The 18,597-nt window shown below is 42.4% G+C and overlaps 3 protein-coding genes across 9 annotated transcripts; all 3 read right to left on the bottom strand.

The window, feature by feature from the left end:
- Positions 1-1,163: 1,163 nt before the first annotated feature.
- mrgbp (MRG/MORF4L binding protein) lies at positions 1,164-3,196 on the bottom strand. Its single transcript, XM_058084621.2, has 5 exons — positions 2,980-3,196; positions 2,483-2,604; positions 2,163-2,244; positions 2,004-2,078; positions 1,164-1,925 (listed from the first exon to the last, which is right to left on the bottom strand). Exons 1-5 carry the CDS (start codon positions 3,119-3,121, stop codon positions 1,708-1,710), a joined length of 639 nt encoding a protein of 212 aa, XP_057940604.2. The 5' UTR covers positions 3,122-3,196; the 3' UTR covers positions 1,164-1,707.
- A 388-nt stretch (positions 3,197-3,584) lies between these two features.
- On the bottom strand, positions 3,585-11,141 carry hm13 (histocompatibility (minor) 13). 4 transcript variants are annotated; one of them, XM_058085268.2, is made up of 12 exons: positions 10,725-11,141; positions 8,924-8,959; positions 7,833-7,931; positions 7,294-7,376; positions 6,794-6,882; positions 6,641-6,726; positions 6,436-6,561; positions 6,294-6,351; positions 6,088-6,208; positions 5,862-5,964; positions 5,705-5,790; positions 3,585-4,980 (listed from the first exon to the last, which is right to left on the bottom strand). In XM_058085268.2, the coding sequence occupies exons 1-12, from the start codon at positions 10,950-10,952 to the stop codon at positions 4,908-4,910; spliced, it is 1,188 nt and encodes a 395-aa protein (XP_057941251.2). In that variant the 5' UTR covers positions 10,953-11,141; the 3' UTR covers positions 3,585-4,907. The 4 variants fall into 4 exon arrangements, with proteins under 4 accessions (XP_057941251.2, XP_057941252.2, XP_078653996.1 ...); XM_078797870.1 differs by lacking the exon at positions 3,585-4,980 and adding an exon at positions 4,988-5,298; XM_058085269.2 differs by lacking the exon at positions 8,924-8,959.
- A 712-nt stretch (positions 11,142-11,853) lies between these two features.
- LOC131137382 (deoxyribonuclease-1-like) lies at positions 11,854-16,854 on the bottom strand. 4 transcript variants are annotated; one of them, XM_058085271.2, is made up of 10 exons: positions 16,721-16,854; positions 15,725-15,889; positions 15,552-15,652; positions 15,147-15,158; positions 14,016-14,102; positions 13,680-13,777; positions 13,489-13,601; positions 13,175-13,332; positions 13,000-13,096; positions 11,854-12,616 (listed from the first exon to the last, which is right to left on the bottom strand). In XM_058085271.2, exons 2-10 carry the CDS (start codon positions 15,881-15,883, stop codon positions 12,491-12,493), a joined length of 951 nt encoding a protein of 316 aa, XP_057941254.2. In that variant the 5' UTR covers positions 15,884-15,889; positions 16,721-16,854; the 3' UTR covers positions 11,854-12,490. The 4 variants fall into 4 exon arrangements, with proteins under 4 accessions (XP_057941254.2, XP_057941256.2, XP_057941255.2 ...); XM_058085273.2 differs by having other exon boundaries at positions 15,564-15,652; XM_058085272.2 differs by lacking the exon at positions 15,147-15,158.
- Between the last annotated feature and the right edge of the window lie 1,743 nt (positions 16,855-18,597).

The following is an 18,597-nucleotide window of genomic DNA, read 5'->3' as shown; positions in this document are numbered from 1 at the left end:
GAACATCACTTGAAAAGTAGTTTTTCCAAAATGTTTCTCCAAGTCAGATTGCCAGTCAGGAATGAAACCAGAATAAATCATACATGATTAGCACACGCAGGCAAAGCCCATTATTTTAATCTCTCCTTCTGCTATGTAGCCAAAATGGTGGATTTAAAGGGCACCTATTATGCTTTTTCCACGTTTCTGTCCTGTAAATGTTGTTAGAATGTTGTATTCGCGTGTTAAACCATGCCAAAGTTTAAGATAATGAAGTTTGCGTAATTGGAAGTGAGTCCTGAAAGAAGTTTGGGATGGCTCAAAACGCTCGATTTCAGAGGGCGTGGTAAAACTGCCCCTTTGTGATGTCACAGAGGGGAGGACTTCCTTATATGGTTCATCGTTAATGGGTGTGCCTGAATGCAGACTACATTAAAACACAAATCAAAGGAAATACAGCTGGAATAAGTGCAGGTTCTAGAAAATCTAAAAAGTTTTCTGTATGGGTTATTGTGTGTAGCTGCTCTACGGGAGACCACAAATCAATACAAAGGGTAAAAAAATTAGCATAACAGAACCCAGAACATTAAGTAAATGTTAATAGTACAGGCCAAAGGTTTGGACACGCACAATAAAACCCCATGGTCCAAACCCCATTAATAAGACAAGAAAGTCCACGTAGTAACCCTGACAAGGCGTATCTGGGAAGTGAAAAAAACATTTCAGCTTATTGAGAGAACACCAAAAATCTGCAGTGTTATCAAAACATATTTGGTAACACTTTCCAATAAGGTCCATAAAATGACGGTAAATAATGAGGAACAAACCTACTGAGCCACTACTCATGAGTTCCTCAGTAAAGTGGGCGTTACATCCTGACGTACGTGTTACCATAAACAATTAATTTATAAGCGGGGTGAAATGCAATTATGAATATTGATGTAAATCTGTGATTTTTTTTAAGTATTAGTAAGTGAACTGCTATGTAGCAACAAATATTAGTCTCTTAAAAGAACAAAGACAACGTCCATCAAGTACCTGAAGGTGACACATGGCATTACCGCCCCCTTGTGGCTATACAGACATATGACAATGCTGGAACATGTCACAGAATGTTAAGTCACTAAGCAAGAAAGTCTGTTTTCAGTCATTAAATTAATTGAATAACATCTGTCCACAATGAGTTTGGTTAATCAATTTAATGACTAAACATCTGTTTCTTCCGGACACAAAAACTGAAATAAAAAATTAAATACAGTAAGAAAAAAAATCCTAATGGCATCAAACGTAGTAGATAAAAATAAAAACTAAAACATATAGCATTTTGTTTTCCAGCTGTACGACGAAACATTCGTAGTTTGGACCCCAAAACACGAGCAGCTCTGCGAGGCTAAACGCTAAGGCTAAGCTAGCAGGCTAATCCAGCATGCTAGTCGCAAGCTGCGGCCACTTCCTGTGTGCATGACGCTCACAGACACGGAGCTGCCAGTCAGCTAGTCAGACTTTAAAAACAACTGAGTGTTTGTCTCTAGTCGATAAAATCTGACGCGAGTAAACAAAGGTCACAAATGTCACATGACCAGCGGGGCGGGGCGTTGCCACATATGGCTAATAAGGAAGAGGAATTAAATAAGCGCGCTCTGACAACACGCTGGCTGCTTCCTGTCTGACAAGTCATGTGACAGGAAGTGTGCTCCCGTGACAACAGACCCCTTCGCCAGCTCGGGCTCAGGTGCGCCTCCTTTTGGCTCCTCCAGGACTGGCGGGGTTGGAAGAGGACAAGAGTTTCTCCGCCGTCCGACTCCTCTTCCTCTTCTCTGCCTCCTTGCCGCCTCCCCCACCTCCTCCTCCACCACCACCTCCTGTGGCTCCGCCCTCAGCTCCTCCCTTGTCCTTCTCACGGCTGCCACTCAAGCGCTCAGACATCTTCACCGAGGAGTTACTTCCTGCAAAGAGGCAACGTGTATGAGGTCATGTGATCAGGTATTGTCGGGAATCTTCGAAGTCACAAAGTTGCCGTTTACCTTCTTCGTGCGTCGCTGGAGGTTCTCGCTCCATCCTGAACTCTTCCTTTGCCTCTTCTTCAGAGCACAGCTTACCTATACATGCATAAATACGAGAGGGCAGGGCATGTTGATTGGCATTTCAAGATATTTGAAATAACATATAAACACAACTTTCACCTTCTTTCACTTCCTGGATGATGTCATCAGGCAGAGAGAAGCTCTTCTCGGAGTTTGGAAACGGCAAGATCTCCGATTCATGCTGACTCACGCACACACAAAACACATTTACAGCAGTCTCATGTCAGCATCCTCACATAAAATTAACATATATTTAATAATATTCACATTGCTTCACTTTTTACACTTTCATATGCAGTGTTAAAATCTGACTTATACAATTAAAGTTTTTAAGATGGACACAGTTTGACCCTGGAACAGATTATGATTATTTACATTGACATTTGGGTGTGTGTGTGTGTGTGTGTGTGTGTCCTCACCAGCGCCTGCATGTCGTACATTGTTCCAAGATGATCCCAGATGACGGAAGAGGAGATTTGGCGTCCGATGTTTTGACTAAACTTATCTCGGATGCAGATCATATGGAAGTGACGGTTGACTCCTGCGTTAACACAAGGCCCCATTGTAACGTTGAAAGTCACATGACCACACAGTCACATCCATTGATGAGGCTGATGAATGAGTTTGACACCCTAACTCTCCAACATTACATGTGTCAACCAATGAGAGCTCTGTGTGTTAATGTTAGCATTTAACGTGCCTGCTAGCATGAAAGCAACATCGCCAAACGTCCTCATATGTGCCTTAAAAGTAACGTTTTAGCAAAATTCTAACACAACTCTTATTAAACCTCATTGTACTTATTCATTAAGCGACGGTGAAAGTTTAATATATCAAAACTGTCAAGTTTGCAGGCCGGGGGAACGGCAGCTAGCACAGACTTGTTAGCTACTGTTGGCTACTGCGGGAGTCTTACCGACGGGTTTATGTCCAATCATGGCGTGGAAGAGACACACCTCCACCTCATGGCTCCACACAACCGACTCCTCCCCGGGGACCAAGGCCGAGTCTGGAGGCTTTTCGTCGGCCTGGTTCTGCGTCACGTCAGCCTCCCCCATCGTTAGCCAAGCAGAGCGGAGACAAGAGCCGCACTGCCCTGTTTTGTTTGGGATGTGTGACAAACGGAAATACAATACTACATCCGGGTTGTCGATTCAGGGTTTTTCAAAGTAAAAGTAGGGCAACAAAACAATATACTGTAAGTCAAATAATTATATATTATAATTATATTAGACAATTGAATCCCTTCATGGGATATTTCAATAAATATTTTAAGTTGTATTAAATACAAGTCATGTACTTTAAATTTAAATTGTATAATAAATATAAAGTTTATAAGTAACTATAATGTATACACATTAATGTGTACACATTATAGTTACTGTTCTGAATATCCAAACAAAATCATGTAATCTTAAAATGAATATATACACACAAATCTGTATATTATTCACTTCATATTGTTCACATTAAAAAAAAAAACATACAACTTGCTCAAGTTGCTACTAAAAAATACACTGCTTCTGTGTGGCTTGTCAAAGTTAAACTGCATTATGCATACAGTCAGCAAAACATGTTTATTTGAAATAAAATATAGTCCAGTTTTTAAACTACCTCCTAAAACAAACAAAAAGCAATTCTCGTCAATTAAACTGACTAAACTTCACTGAAAGCATGACACTTATTGTTGTGGCCTTTTTTTTTTCCTGTAACAAGATAGAAAACAAAACAAAAACACCAACATCAAGCATGACAACGCGACAAGTCAAGTCAAGTCATGGAAAACAGATTTTCAACAGGCAATATTCAAAACAATAACTGCTTGCAAAAATACTGTGAAATAACCCAAATGCTTAAAAGAAAATTCTCAGAAGATGAGCTTTTATTATGAAATTCCCATTGTGCCTTCTTAAGTGTACCTTTTATTGGAATAAACCTGATAAAAAAAATATCCTGAAAGTTGGATGAGGTGTGACGGGGGATGTGATAGGATTTTAAATGCATTATGAGGATTATTTTAATGCTTTTTGCTGGAGCCCTTTTGAAGCCAATCTGTTAATGCCAGCTTTAAAGGGGACCTTTTATGCCCCCCCCCTTTCTGAATGTAGTTACAATGTTGTATTGTGTTAAACGATGCCAAAGTTTCAGATAATGAGGTTTGCGTATTTGGAAGTGAGCTGAAAGACGTTTGGGATGGGTCAAAATGCTGTTTCAGAGGGCGTTGCAAAACATTGCAATCGCTCTTTATTCATTTATTATCAACTCCTAAAGCACTTGGGCATGTGACCAATCACAGGGGAGTGGGCATGCCTGAAGGTGGGCCGTGGGTGGAATAAATTAAAACACACCATGAGCATAATAGGTCCCCTTTAAGAAAAAGAGTATACCATTTTGGGCTGAATTTAAAAAAAAAAAAGAAAAAAAAAAAAGAGTGCTTGGCTTGTTATGAGTGAAAAGGCACATCACATGTCCAAACATACTTATAAACCGAATAAAAGACAAAAATGCTCCATTTGACTGAAGAGCCTCATCAAACCATTTGGAAACAACCCTTTTTTATTTGAGTTGAGTGAATTAATCTTTAAACTTAAGTTTATATATATAAAAAAAAAAAAATTCTCTCTCCATCATGTGATCAGTTCCTATATGTGGAGGCCCCGCCTCCTTCTGTTCTTTTTACAGCTTATTGGAGGAGGGGGCATTCCTACACTCCCGCCCACCTGTCTGAGACAGTCCGCCAATTGAGTTGCAGAATGACAAGTGACAGGAAGTGCATGAGGAAGCGGCTGGATGAGAAATGGCAAGCTGATGAGGGTATTTGAGGGGTATGGTGGTCTTTGGATGTTATTGGTCCTTCTTTTCTGATTCTGATGAGTCGCCTTTGGCTAGTGCCTCCTCTGCAGAGGACTCCTCGTACCTGGGGGGAGAGAGAGGCGGGAGCACAGGTGAGTTGGAGGTGGAGCTTCTGATGACATCACACAGGAAGTAGACGTTAGTAGGAAGGCTAATGAAACAGTGGACATCTGAGCAAAATGACGCTTCCACCCCCCTCCACCACAGCATTGAGGGGTGGCTCTACAAGGAAGTGGGCTGTAAGTGACGGCGGCGTGGGGAGGAGTCTGTCGCCATGGAAACGGCATCCATTGAGTTAGCCAGGCTGGCAGGAGAGCCGCTGACGGTGGGGAAGGAAGTAAGCCTAGGAGAGGCAGGAAGGATGTCCTCTGACGACTCATAGCTAACCACCAGTGGGAAGGGGGGATGGGGGTGGGGGATAGGTAAGAGTAAGAGGGAGGGATAGGTGAGAGAAAATGAGCAGAAAAAAAACAAAAGATTAAAAAAAGGTGAGGAAGAAGACGCGATAATGTGAAGGTGACAGTGGGGACACATTGAAGAAGAGGAAGCTGGAGTAGGTTTATGCAAGGCAGCCGTTGCAGCAGGAAGTGGAAAACAGGGAGGGGTTCCGAGTGCTCACAACTTTAGCCGAATAAGCTAGCGTGCATGTGCCAAAAGACACAGGAAGCAAAAGATGAAGAAGGCGTTGGAAGGTGGAGGAGGCAACTGAGACAAAATTCTACTCGTTCCCATGACGATGACAGCGGTTCTTGCCAGCATCACATGACCTGGTTGTTTTGGTTTCTCACCTGAACATCTCAGTGAGTTCCCCTTTGAAGAGCGCCACCACCACGGGGAAGCCGACACAAGCGGGGACCAGGTACAGCAGAGCGGGCTGACGAGACAACAACGTCCACACGTTAGTTCAATATCACAAATGGCGACCTTTAACCTCTCCCATCTTACCTGTGCGTGTTTGAAGGTGTGCATGACGAAGATGGTGAGGCCCAGTCCAAAGATGTAGGCCAGGAAGCTGGAGTAGAAGTAGGTCCTGCTGTTCTTATTCAGGCTGCAGATAGAAACAGAAGACATAAAAACAATAATAAACATAAATAATAAACAGGAAGAGGAGGAACATAAACAAAAAAAAAAGGAGGTCACACCAGGTAGAAAAGCATGACGAGCGGCTTACCTGACGTCAAAACGCAAAAGAAGTGCGATGAAGATTCCCGGGATAACAATATCGCCGAGACCCAGCATGGCAAAGTTGCTAGCGTCCATACCTTTCTCCAACAGGTCCTGAGGAAAGATCACTGCCGTGGCAGGGAAACCACATCAATCACTCGAACCCGGAACAGATTATCTCCTGTGGGAATAATAAACAGCACGCATACTCACATTTGATTGGCGCCTCAAAGGACTTGGCCACGGTTACCATGACATTGGTACCAAACACCTGATGATCGATATCGATGATAAAAAGACACATTAAAGACTGATCAGTATCATCGGATGCGACTTAGATGTGTCAATCACTCACCCAGAAGACGTCATACACAAACAGCCCCCCCAGCAGGATGCAGCCTGTGCTGACGTTGTTCAGGTGGAGAAGTTCCACCCCATTGAGTGCGAAGGCCAGCCCAAAGAGGTTGTTGGCGATCCAGTGCTGTGATGTCACAACACTGAGAAATGATTGGCTGTTCGCGTTCATGACGAATAATGAGCAGTGTATGCGTGTTCAGTACCTTTTTAAGCAAGTACCAGACACCCACCACGCTGCTGGCCATCAGACACACCAGGTTGTTGGTGTCGAACTCATAGTTGATGATATCTGCAAAGAAATACCACGATAATCGGTGTTATTGCCGTGAGGGGAGGAGCCACTCGTATGGTCTCACCTTCTTTGGCCTCGCCAGTGCCCTGCGTGAAGAGCAGCTGGTACTGTTTGATTGGCAGAGACGCTGGAAAGATTCTGGACAGCAGAGGACTTGGACACAGAGACACACCAAGAATTAATTCATGTGTGTTAAGATAAGATAAGATAAGATATGCCTTTATTCGTCCCTCAGTGGGGAAATTTGCATTGCACAGCAGCAACAGAACAGAATCAGTTAAGCAGTACAAAATACACAATATACAAAATAAACAATATGAACAACACAAGTATTAACAAATTAACAATTTTACCCACACTTATATACAAATACAGTTTGCAAGATAATATGAAATATATGACCAGTCTACACACTCTTGCTAGTGAGTTAATATGAGGCATTATAAAAATACTGCACTTAAAACTGAATATATTGCACTATATTGCACAGCAAACGACCTGCGTTATCACTCCTATTTGTGTTAGTTTAATGAGCGTGCTCACATAGAAGGGCGGCCATCTTACCTCATAGTATGAGACAGTGCAAGCACACCAAGCATGAAGAAGTAGACGGACAGGAGCAAGTTGATGTACTCTTGAGAAAACACCTGAAAGACACTTCAGCATGAAGCACGAGTGCAGCCTGCTAAGATCAACAGATAGAAGATAACGTAAAGTGGACGTAAAGTGTAACGCTCCGGTGTCTGAAATATGTCCGTATACTTAAAATAAGTACAATGTGCGCAAGTGCTGATATTATAGTGCTTTGGTGTCGTTCCACAGTGACCAGAAAGGACTACTGCAATATGTACCCACTTCTTTTTTTCATTCCTTTTTACTGCACTAACGTCACAAATTTGTCACTGGCTGCTTCCGTGATGCATTCAAAACCCCTACATCCGTTTGTGTTCACCAGCTGTGACTGTTAGTGAACTAATGCTCGGTGGTGTAGCCAGGTTTTGCCCTGTCGCTTGCCAAATGTCATGCTGTGTTTGCCCATCCACTTGCTTATTGCTTACTTCTGTGACATGCTGATGTGATTGTGGGTTGAGGAGGAAGGTCACCTTGAAGAAGAGGTAGAGTCCAAAGAGAGTACAGCTGGCGATGATGGGGAACCGGGCAGCATCTCGGCTGGTGATGGTCTCTGGCATGTCCGATGCGTTCTGCAGACCACAAAGGAGACGTGTATGTCAAGACATGACGAGAACCTTCGTCATGTTTGAATTATCTTCACAAAGACTTTTTTTTTGGACCGACAGCTGGTGGTATTATGAGAGCAGGATGTTGACAACTCGCACTGACACAGGAGAGGACTCATCTAGCCCACCCCACCCCACAGACAACATGGGACGAGGACAGAAGGGACACATCAGGGCAGAAAATAAAAAGAAGAGACAGTAAGGAAAGCAGACAATGTAATGGAACATACAACGTGTAGATTAAAGTAAAACATAAAGGTAACTGGGTGACAGTATATATGTATAGCACCGTCCTGCATTGTGTCTTCACTTTTTTTACACTTAACATATTTAATTGCTTAATAAATTACTTTTAAAAAGGCCACAGTTTCACCCAGAAACAGATTAATTCACTTTACACTAATTTACTTTCCCTATGGAGTGAAAAAGCATGGTATCGATATTCTTTATGATCTGCCGATTAGCTCCACCCCCCCTGCGAATCCAGTCTATATTGATATGAACAATATGCTTTTAATACAATAAAAAATAAAATAGTTAAAAAAAAAAACTTAAATTATATTAGGAAAGCAGGAAGTGAACAAATGTAACAGTTACTGATTGTAAAAGTACCAGATGGAGGGGTAGGATTTAATAAGCTTTGCTTCTTCCTACTCCTTTTGGACATGTGGAACTGTGAACTGATTATGTGATGCATTCAATTGTAATCTGATGCATATTCAAATGAAATAAAACCATTACCAAATATGAAAAATTAATAATATCAATATGTCACCCATCCCTAACCACACATAATGTACATACACACACTGACAACAGTGACTACATAACACATGTTAACAAAGTTGTCAAGGTGATTGATTGACCCCCCCCTTCACACATGCACAGACACGCACACACACACTATAGGTGTGTATGTTCATGCATGTGGTGGCATAAAATACTCTCATACTCACTCTGTAGCCTGACTCGTACCCTTTGTCTCCGAGCTCCTACGAACATAACAGACACTCACAGACGTGCACAAAGACACACATGCACAGACGAGAGAGGGAGAGACAGAAGATGAGGGCTGAATCAAGTTTGAGGGGAGGAAGAAAAAGCACATTATTGTATATCGTAAAAAGAGGACTTGACCGTCTTGTGAGAGACAGCAGGAAGTGCAAACAGAAGAATGGAAGTCAACACAAATATGTTATTAAAGTCTCTGTCATCCTATTTTGCTCTCACGCCACTTTATTCTCTACAAAAACACAAACCACCACATTCTCAAGTGGGCATGGCCCCAATTGGTGATGTTGATTTAAGTCAGTGGTTCTCCATTATTTTCTGTCATCTAATTATAATCATATTTTGGCGTCTGACCCGGAAATATTGGAAGTACAGTTGGCATTGGCTCTAGCCGTCCACATTGTGCTATAAAATGATGAGTTAGATAAAAATGCATTTGTAACACTGATTTCTGTAGTGTTTTACATTAAAAACTTCAGCAAAACAAAAAAAAAAATGTTTTAAAAATGTTTTTCAGTCCAAACTTTTCAACGCATATATGAGTCTCATTTGCAAGTAGGCTACTGCCAGTAGGATGTACAATGTGCCAGTCTCGTCTCCTGTTGAGCCATATATTATGGAAAGCAGGAAGTGAGCAAATGTAACAGTTACTGATTGTAAAAGTACCAGATGGAGGGCTAGGATTTAATAAGCTTTGCTTCTTCCTACTCCTTTTGGACATGTGGAACTGTGAACTGATTATGTGATGCACTCAATTGTAATCTGATTCATGTTCAAATGAAATAAAACCATTACCATAGAAAATGTTTGCTTGAAATTATTTTATACTTATTATGCATTATCTGTTTAAGTGAAAGGTATATTTCAATGCCCATTTAGTTGTCATAACGCCAATTAACATCGGCTAGCTCATTTGTTTAAATGCATTTAGTTCATGTTTAATACAGCATCAAGATATTGTTTTGTATCGTATATATACTGTATGTCTTAATTGCCATGCTATATCTTTGTATATTCAGTTATACAGTGCTTCAAAGTAAATGACCACAACTATATAGTCTTTATTGAGAATCTGCTATCTAGGAAGTATAGAACAAACCTGTGCGAGACCCCCACTTACCCATTTGGTTAACCTAGGTTAGATGCCAAGATGTCTGCTAGCTGTACTGTACTGTGTTTATATTGAAAACTGGAACTAACCTTGCATTAAACAGAAACCTCATACTGAAAAGGGGGGCTTTAGACAACAATTTACATTGTGTACATTCAAGAAACTATATTTGGTTGTATTTTCAAAGTGAATGTCACAAGCAGAGGAGCTTTTGGCAGAAGCCATCTTGGGTTTTTTTGTTTGTTTGGGCAGCCATCTTGGGTTTAATTTGTGTTTATTCAAGTATGACGTCATACTAGATGTTTGTGAAGGTGACCATGCGCATGCGTGGACCCAGTTATTTCAAGCCAGCAAGCTAAAGTACACGTCACGCACACGGCTGCTGATCATCTTATCAGAGCTCTATTGATTCTGTCTGAAGGCTGGCCAAGAATCGGCTTAAAGTTCATGACGATGTAAACAAAACCCGACATAAACACCCACCAACAAGTCACTGTAAATAAACACTCGCTACTGGCTTTGCGAGCACACGCGTCATGTTTTAAGTTGAATGTTCATGGAAACAAGGCTTCCAAAGCAGCTCGCTAGCTTGATGCTGCGCTAAGCTAGCGGTGGATTCTCTCAGGCTCCCCTACCTTAGACTTCGAGCAGGCCACTGAGCGTAGGGCTCCGAAGAAGATGGGCACCAGGGCCATGAGCACCAGGCTGCCATATGCCAGCGCGGTGCCCTCTGGGGTGGGCACAAACTTGGCCGACGCGTTGACAGCGTCCATCCCGCTGGAGTCGGTGGTGTTCAGTGCGTCCAGGAGCGCGGCGGCGGCGGCCTGCGGGGCCGAAGCCGGGGCTTGTTCCGCCTCAGACATAGCTCTTCGGGGGTGGAGGGTCTTCGAAGGACCTCGGGTGGCGCTGAAGGTTTACAGGAAGCAGGTCTATAGATGGAGGAAGAAGAGGAGACGAAAGCTTGTCATTCATGGACGAGCTTCTCTTTTCCCCCCTCTTCTTTTGCGGCTAAGGCCACGTTTCTTAAAGCAAAGATAGGAGACACAGACAGGACGTCTCACTCCGTCGGTGTTTTTCTTTCCATGGACGCGACAGTTAAAAAAAAAAACAACAACCAGACTTTACGTAATAAAGACAATAATACAATGCGAATAATTATAAGGTTTCACGTTAACGTTACAAGCAGCAAGAAAAAACCTGTGAATGAGACACAAAAAGATTGTATAATGCCAAAACAACCAGCAATTCAACACACCAGACAAGAAAATACCTTTCAAAACGTTGTGTGCAAGAAACATACTAAGAGAACCACCAAGATGTCTGGCTTTTACACCTTTGTGTGCTCATTAAACAAAGCAACACAAGTCCAACACAGTATTGACAAAATAGACGATCTATGTTTTGATGAAGCGGTGCTTTCCTGGTGAAGCAGCAGCGCCTCTCTCAGGCAACAGAGCAGGACTATACACCTGTGGTCCCCAAACCTTTTGCCTGTAAGACCTCCCTACAATGCCTGGGCATGCTCCTGATGAGGCGGCAGATGTTCTCCTGAGGGATCTCCACCCAGACCTGGATTAAATCATCTGCCAACTCCTGGACAGTCTGTGTATCCCACTTTGGGAACCTCGGCTCGACACAAGAAGTACCAGGAAATCTGCTTTTCTTCACAGAAGTCACATTGTATTGTCTCTTCAAATTAATGTTAAAAAATACTTCATTGTAAACTCATTGTTTTGTGTGTCAGACATCATCACTTCCTTATAATGATCATAGAGTACAATTTTATTTCATACAATAGCTTTTCAATTTGAACATAAAAAGGTAAAAAAAACAAACAACCACCCCAAAACACTGCAAACAAACATACTGTACATGACATTCATGTATACATGATTCCATAAAGATCACTTTGTGAGGTTTTGTTGTCGCAAAATTTGGCATCTTTCATTTTTCACTGACACTTAAACCATAAAAATGTTACAAATAATACATGGCTAATTTACTAGCTGACCTAATTAACTTAAGCTTAGGTTAATTGGCAACTATAAATTGTCCATAGGTATGAATGAGAGTGTGAATGGTTGTTTGTCTATATGTGCCCTGCCATTGACTGGCGACCGGTCCAGGCTGTACCCCGCCTCTAACTCAGAGTCAGCTGGGATAGGCTCCATCATACCTGTGGATAGCGGATAAGCAGCATAGAAGATGGATGGATGAACCAGCTAAAAAATAGAAACCAGTCAACACTGACAAAGAAGCGTCTTCAAGACATCATGTGACTTAGCATCTGGTTGCTCAAATTCATTCACGTAATTAGAGTGGTAATAGACGTGCCAAAGGGTTCCAGGGTGGGAGTTACAACCATATCAAGTCCATCATTGGAAGCATGTAAAACAAAAATTCACAGAGACGACAGGAAGGAGTGGATCACTGCGCTGACCAGGAGCAGGAGGGGTGTGGCCTGAGTAGCCAGGGCGAAGCTCTTCAGCCTTACCTCCACAGGGAAGTGATCGCTCACCTCCAGCACCTGCGCTGACAAAAACACATTAAGAGGTTTGTAACCTCATTGCACATTGTTCTAGAAGTGGGGTGTCCTAATTTGTTCCACAGAGGGCCACATGAAAAAAAAAACAAAGTAATTCTATCATTTATTTATTTGGCTCATTTTCGGCCCATTGTATAGAGATGTGGACTCCTATAGAGCAACTATACACAATAACCCACACAAAGATCTTCCAGAATCTACACCTATTCCAGCTGTATTTCCTTGGATTTCCAAAACGGTCTGTTTGAACTGTATCTTTGGGTACCAATAAAGTAACCTTTGACCTTTTGCGTCCCCCTGAAGTATAACATCTGACAAACTTACTAACATGTAAAGACAAAAAGACAACAGAATGATTTTCTTACCCTCGCCCTCGACAATTTGTACTCTTGAGCATAGTTGAAGACCCTGGCAGAGAACGGAACGATGGCCTTCAAGAAGGACTTCCCGTACACGACAATTCTGCCACATAAGAAACACACCAGATGACACCCTCCACTGAAACAATAACAACAAAAACACATAAGCATTGACACCTACCGGTCATATGCACAGCTAGTTTCGTCTGTGATGGTGGTATCCATTTTGTCCTTGATGAGCCAGGAGAAGCTGGTGTTGGTGAACAGTCGGATGTTCTTCTTGTCATTTCGGGTCACATAGGCGCAGCTGGCATGGAAATCACCCAAGAATATCACGTTCTATACACAAAACACAAAAAATGGAGCACCTCAAGGCTCTGTCCTCTGCCGTTTGACATTTACATTCATCTTCATGTTATGTCTACTACACTGGAACCGTGAATATTGTTTATTATTGCAACCCTAGTAACCAGGTATGTTTTCAGTATCCGTCACCTTGTTGTCCCATTTTTTCAACACTTCCTTGAAGACGTCATACAGGCGGTCAAGCTCCTGGACGGCTTTGCCAGGGTCTGTGTGCAGCCCGACCAGAACGAAGTTCTTGACGGCTGAGAAGAATAAAATCATCATAATAATATAACATTGTGTTGTGATACGCTAACACAATGTGTGAAAGGATCGCCAACCTGTTTTGTTGCTGTGGAAGTGAACGGCTAGTGGAGGTCTGACAAACTGTTGCTGGTTCTGGTACTGATATCGGTCCAGCACACTAACAGTCTCTGTCCTGTTAAGATTAAAACACAGGGACAAATGTCCACTTTCTGTCCACCAGTCAACACACTGTGCTGTGTCTAGCACCACCCTATGACTGTATTTGGTAGTGCAGCAGCATAGTACCAAATTGGGGCGGTTATTTTTGTACCCATGAAAACTTTATAATGATGGAAACACAATAAAAATACTATTTAGGGAAACGTGTCGGCTAAGGGTGCATCATGGGAAAATTGGCAGTGGGGTCTCACCTGTAGATGAAGACGTACTTCTGCATGTCGCTGGGGGACTTGCCCAGACTAGAACTGGACTCGGAGCGGTAGTGGTATCCTTCATACCTCCAAAGGAAACACACATAGATCAAGTACTAAGCAGCAACATACAACATGTCTCTTGACCTAATATAATTAGTCTTTTAGAGAAATGTCTTTGGACTGTTGTTGTTATGATCAATAATTCATAATTAATGTTCAGCTAATAGATGTGTGTTTTGGGCAAACAGTAAAACCGTTTGTCAGTTGAGTTTTGCTGAGTGTCGACACAGACTCACTAAAGATAGCAATACAAACGTGTTCCGTGTCTGAACATGTCTGCATCTGTCACGTGCTGTTGGCTGTCATTTTTTTCTTTTTTTTCCAGTAACAGACCTCACCAGTATACCCGCCTCCGCCCCCATATTGATTATTACCCGCCACAAACAAAGCTTCATCACATAATCATGTCCCTATTTAACATCCAGACATGCACATGCTTTGCATCAATCAAATAGAATCTAATTATTTTCCCTAGGGATGCTCTGATCGATCGGCCACTGATCAAAATCATCCAATTTCCGTGAAAAAGCACAGGATCGACATATGCCCGATAAATTCCTTTGACACTTGACAGAGTATGGTGAATTTTGGAGGATCATGATGTGATCGTCAGGCAAACCGCAGCTAATGTAGCCTGTACATGAGGGTACTGCTTATATTAATTGGAGGCTGACTGTATGATACATGGAAGTACTACTAGAACGCCATCAATGTATGAAGGTTCACTAATGGTCGGTATTGGAATCGGCAACCTAAAACACTGATCGGAGCATCCCGAATTTTCACCAACCAATTAGTGAGCGGCACTGGTATGGCGGCTGTTAGTGACCTGGTTAGTCGGGGGAGGGAAGGGAAGATAAAAGGACAGACACTTGAACAGTACTAATATGTGTACTCACTTTTGTCAGATACTGTAACAAAAACACGCTAAAACATTTAAATGATATAAATGTGATGTGTTGCATGAGAAAGTGGTGTGATTGCAGCCAATCAGATTAGTAGACGATTGATTGCCGTGATTGCTTTGGGATTAAAAGCCGACATGCATTCTGCGAGACTCCTTCGTACCTTTGAGCTTCCCTGTCGGGGGTCAGAAAGCAGACATGACGTCACCTCGATGCATCGACGCGTCGCTGCAATGTTAAAGGTCACCAACACCACACCACTACTACTACTACCACCTGGACACTTAGGCGTCCATCAGTGCTACACAAATGCCGCCGGACAAGTGTTAAATTCAAGATATTCCGCTTTGTGACCTGCTGAGCCTCATGCACAGCTCATTCGGGGAAAGAAATTCAGAAGAACGCCATTTTGCTACGGTTCCATTATTCAACATTTGGTTACAGTGGGAATATTTGGTGGAATAAAGGTGACAAGCTAACAGCACCATGGCGACAACTATATGGCGTCTCGATGCACTGTGTCGCGAACACAACAAACGCCACGGCGGGGCGTGGCCTGCTTCAGTACCTTCCACTGTACCTGTTGAGAGACGACAGTAGTGCTTTGATGGCGGAGCCGTCAGAGTCCGTCACCTCCTGTAGGAGGATGATGTCACAGCGCGATATGATCTACGAAATGGGCGCACACTTTATTAGTTCAAAGCACATCAATAAAACATACAGGAAGTGTGTGTGTGATACCCGTGTCAGTGTGTGTAACACTTTGAAGTTCGCTGCCTTCTGTGAGTCGAACTTTCGCACATTGTAGGCACAGATCCTCAACCCGGAGACGGCCTCACCCCCGACCGTTGCGAACAGGAAGGGAAGGAGGAGAGGAAGATGATGACAGCAACTCCTCATGGTGGACTGTGGATTAAACAAACGCAAACACACATTTAACAGACTGTTGCTACAGTAGGTCACATGTGAAGCTGGAGCACAACACCACAATGAGCTCAGTGTATTAATGTGTATTAATAACACCACAATATGCCAACAGTATAATATGCTAACTGCAAAATATTAGTGTACATTTTCAATGTTAACCAAAAAAAACACTGTGTCAGGTACTGTGACATAGTGACAACAGATTAAATAAATTCTCTATGTTGAATGCATGTTTGAAATAAACTAATCCTTTACCATTACTATAAAATATTGTAATAATAATAATAATAATATTTTCTATGGGAAACATTGGCGGTTCTGAAACTGCCCGTTTCACAATTCCAAAGACAAAAACGTTGACGTGCAAATGCGACAAATTCAACGGCTCTTCGTTACAATTTCGCAACAAATTGAACATTAAGGTTTTCTATTTCGAGTATGTATTTCCATGCCTATATGAACCGTAGTGTTCTAGTTAAGGAGCTAAACCCACCTGTAGTTAAACATTGAACCCGCCCACTTTGCGCTTTCCGTGATTGATTGACATACCTGACATCCACTTCCGGTGTGCGCGGTACTACTTTGCAATTCGTATTTGATTCGTCATTTAGGATTGTTTGTTTATTAGCTGGTGTACATGTGTTTCTTCGTGGAAACGTATACACCCAAGACTACGGGACAGACCACACTAAGTTTTAACAAGTCAGCAAAATATCGACTTTGAGCGACAGACAAAGTCGCTAAACAACGAGACGCCATTTTGACGGATAGAAGTGAAAGTGAAAACACCAAATAACAGCAAGCTCTTACCTGAACAGCTGAGCCCAAAGTTCTGGAAGGCTTTGGCTTAGTTCTTGAACAGTCAAGGTGGCGGCTCTCTTCCTTCCGTTCTCCCCACCTACCTACCTACCTACCTACCTACCTGACTGACTGACTGACTGGCTCCTCCCACTAGCAGGGTTGCCAGATGCTAAGTATTTTCTCCCAAAAGTCACCCTACTGAGAAGGATAACTAAGCAAATACACAAACATAGATACTATAAATGCTGCATGCTGCAATGTTGATAAAAAAAACCTATATATGCCACCGCAAGGTATGCTGGGTAAGCAACATTTTGTCATGTTTGTCACGTTTTTGACTTGATTGCACAACATGTGGAGGAGCTACCATGCTCTTTAATAGCCAATGTGTTATTGTTCATAGTTCATATTGATGGTGCTGGACTACCCAGCATGCCTTGCTGGTATTTGGAAATAAGTTAAGTGTTATGTATAGGGCTTAGTTGTTGTTTATCACCTAGTAGTAGTAGTTGACTTATGTGATGCATTACCTTGATGTGGATGTGTTATGTTTTTGTTTCGTTGCACTGTGAGCAAGTATGTTGTTCTGCTTGATCACCACGGAGGCGGGGCCCTTTGCCAATTTTTTTTAAGCCAATGTACGTGATTGATGTATGGGATCTTTGGCGTACACATGAAGCCAAACATGTGTCCAGAGTTGATCCTTTGCTTTAATTCCATGCACCTGTCAATCCAGGGAGAAAAGGCACACACTGTCACCATCACGGCTGCACGTCACCGCAATCACAACACAAAAGTCGACAACTGTACCGATGGCGCCCGTGATAAAATACATTTTAGACGTCACAACAAGGCCGCTCGGCACTCATGCAAGTGATGCAAACTGCCACAAACAATTGGATACCTGAGTGAATCCAACACACAACCGAGAGAAGCCCCAGGCCACAACAGGAAGTCAGACAAAAATATAATAAAGCACAAAAAAAAACGTCACATTTGAGGCACTTGTGGTAGAACGATGTTGATCATTCAATGCTGCACACATCTTCAAGTCTACCTGGCCTCCCTGTCATTTGGATGAGATCCGGGTTCGATTCCCCGACTCCAAATTGTCCATAAGTATGAATATGAGTGTGAATGGTTGTTTGTCTATATGTGCCCTGTGATTGGCTGGGCACCAGTCCAGGGTGTACCCCGCCTCTTGCCCGAAAACAGCTGGGATAGGCTCCAGCATGCCCGCGCCCCTCGTGACGATAAGCGGTATAGAAAATAAATAATGATATAAGTAGTTTTGGGTCATTTGTGATGCAATAAATTATGTAAAAATATATTTTTTATCATTACTACAGTATTTTCTGGATTCCTGGCTTGGTTATCTCTGCGTGGAGTTTGCATGTTCTCCCCGTGGAGAACTCCTGTTTCCTCCCACATTCCAAAAACATGCTAGGTTAATTGGCGACTCCAAATTGTCCATAGGTATGAATGTGAGTGTGAATGGTTGTTTGTCTATATGTGCCCTGTGATTGGCTGGCCACCAGTCCGGGGTGTACCCCGCCTCTCGGAAAAAGTATTAACGCAACCCTAATGAGGATAAGTGGCATAGAAAATGGATGGATGGACTATTTTCTCAAGCATGCATATCAACAACAAAATTCCAATTTTTTTAACCCAACTTCGGGTTGTTCAGCTTTGTCGGTAGCCTGTGCTTAACCGAGTATCTTTCCAAAAGTATCATACCAAAATAACGAAAATCACTAAACACCTATCACCGTTTCATGTACAAGGTCAGATAAATACGAGTTAGCTCTTTGACTTGGTTTTGTTTTGCTACATTAAAATAGTTTTCCTGAACAAAAAAAACATCTAACGTGTGTAACGCTCGACAC

The sequence above is a fragment of the Doryrhamphus excisus genome, linkage group LG17 (assembly GCF_037039965.1).
Source record: "Doryrhamphus excisus strain RoL-2023G ecotype Guam linkage group LG17, RoL_Dexc_Guam_v1.1, whole genome shotgun sequence".
Lineage (NCBI taxonomy): Eukaryota > Metazoa > Chordata > Actinopteri > Syngnathiformes > Syngnathidae > Doryrhamphus > Doryrhamphus excisus.
The sequence above is the reverse complement of the archived record's forward strand: the minus strand, read 5'-3'. Positions and strand labels throughout refer to the sequence as shown.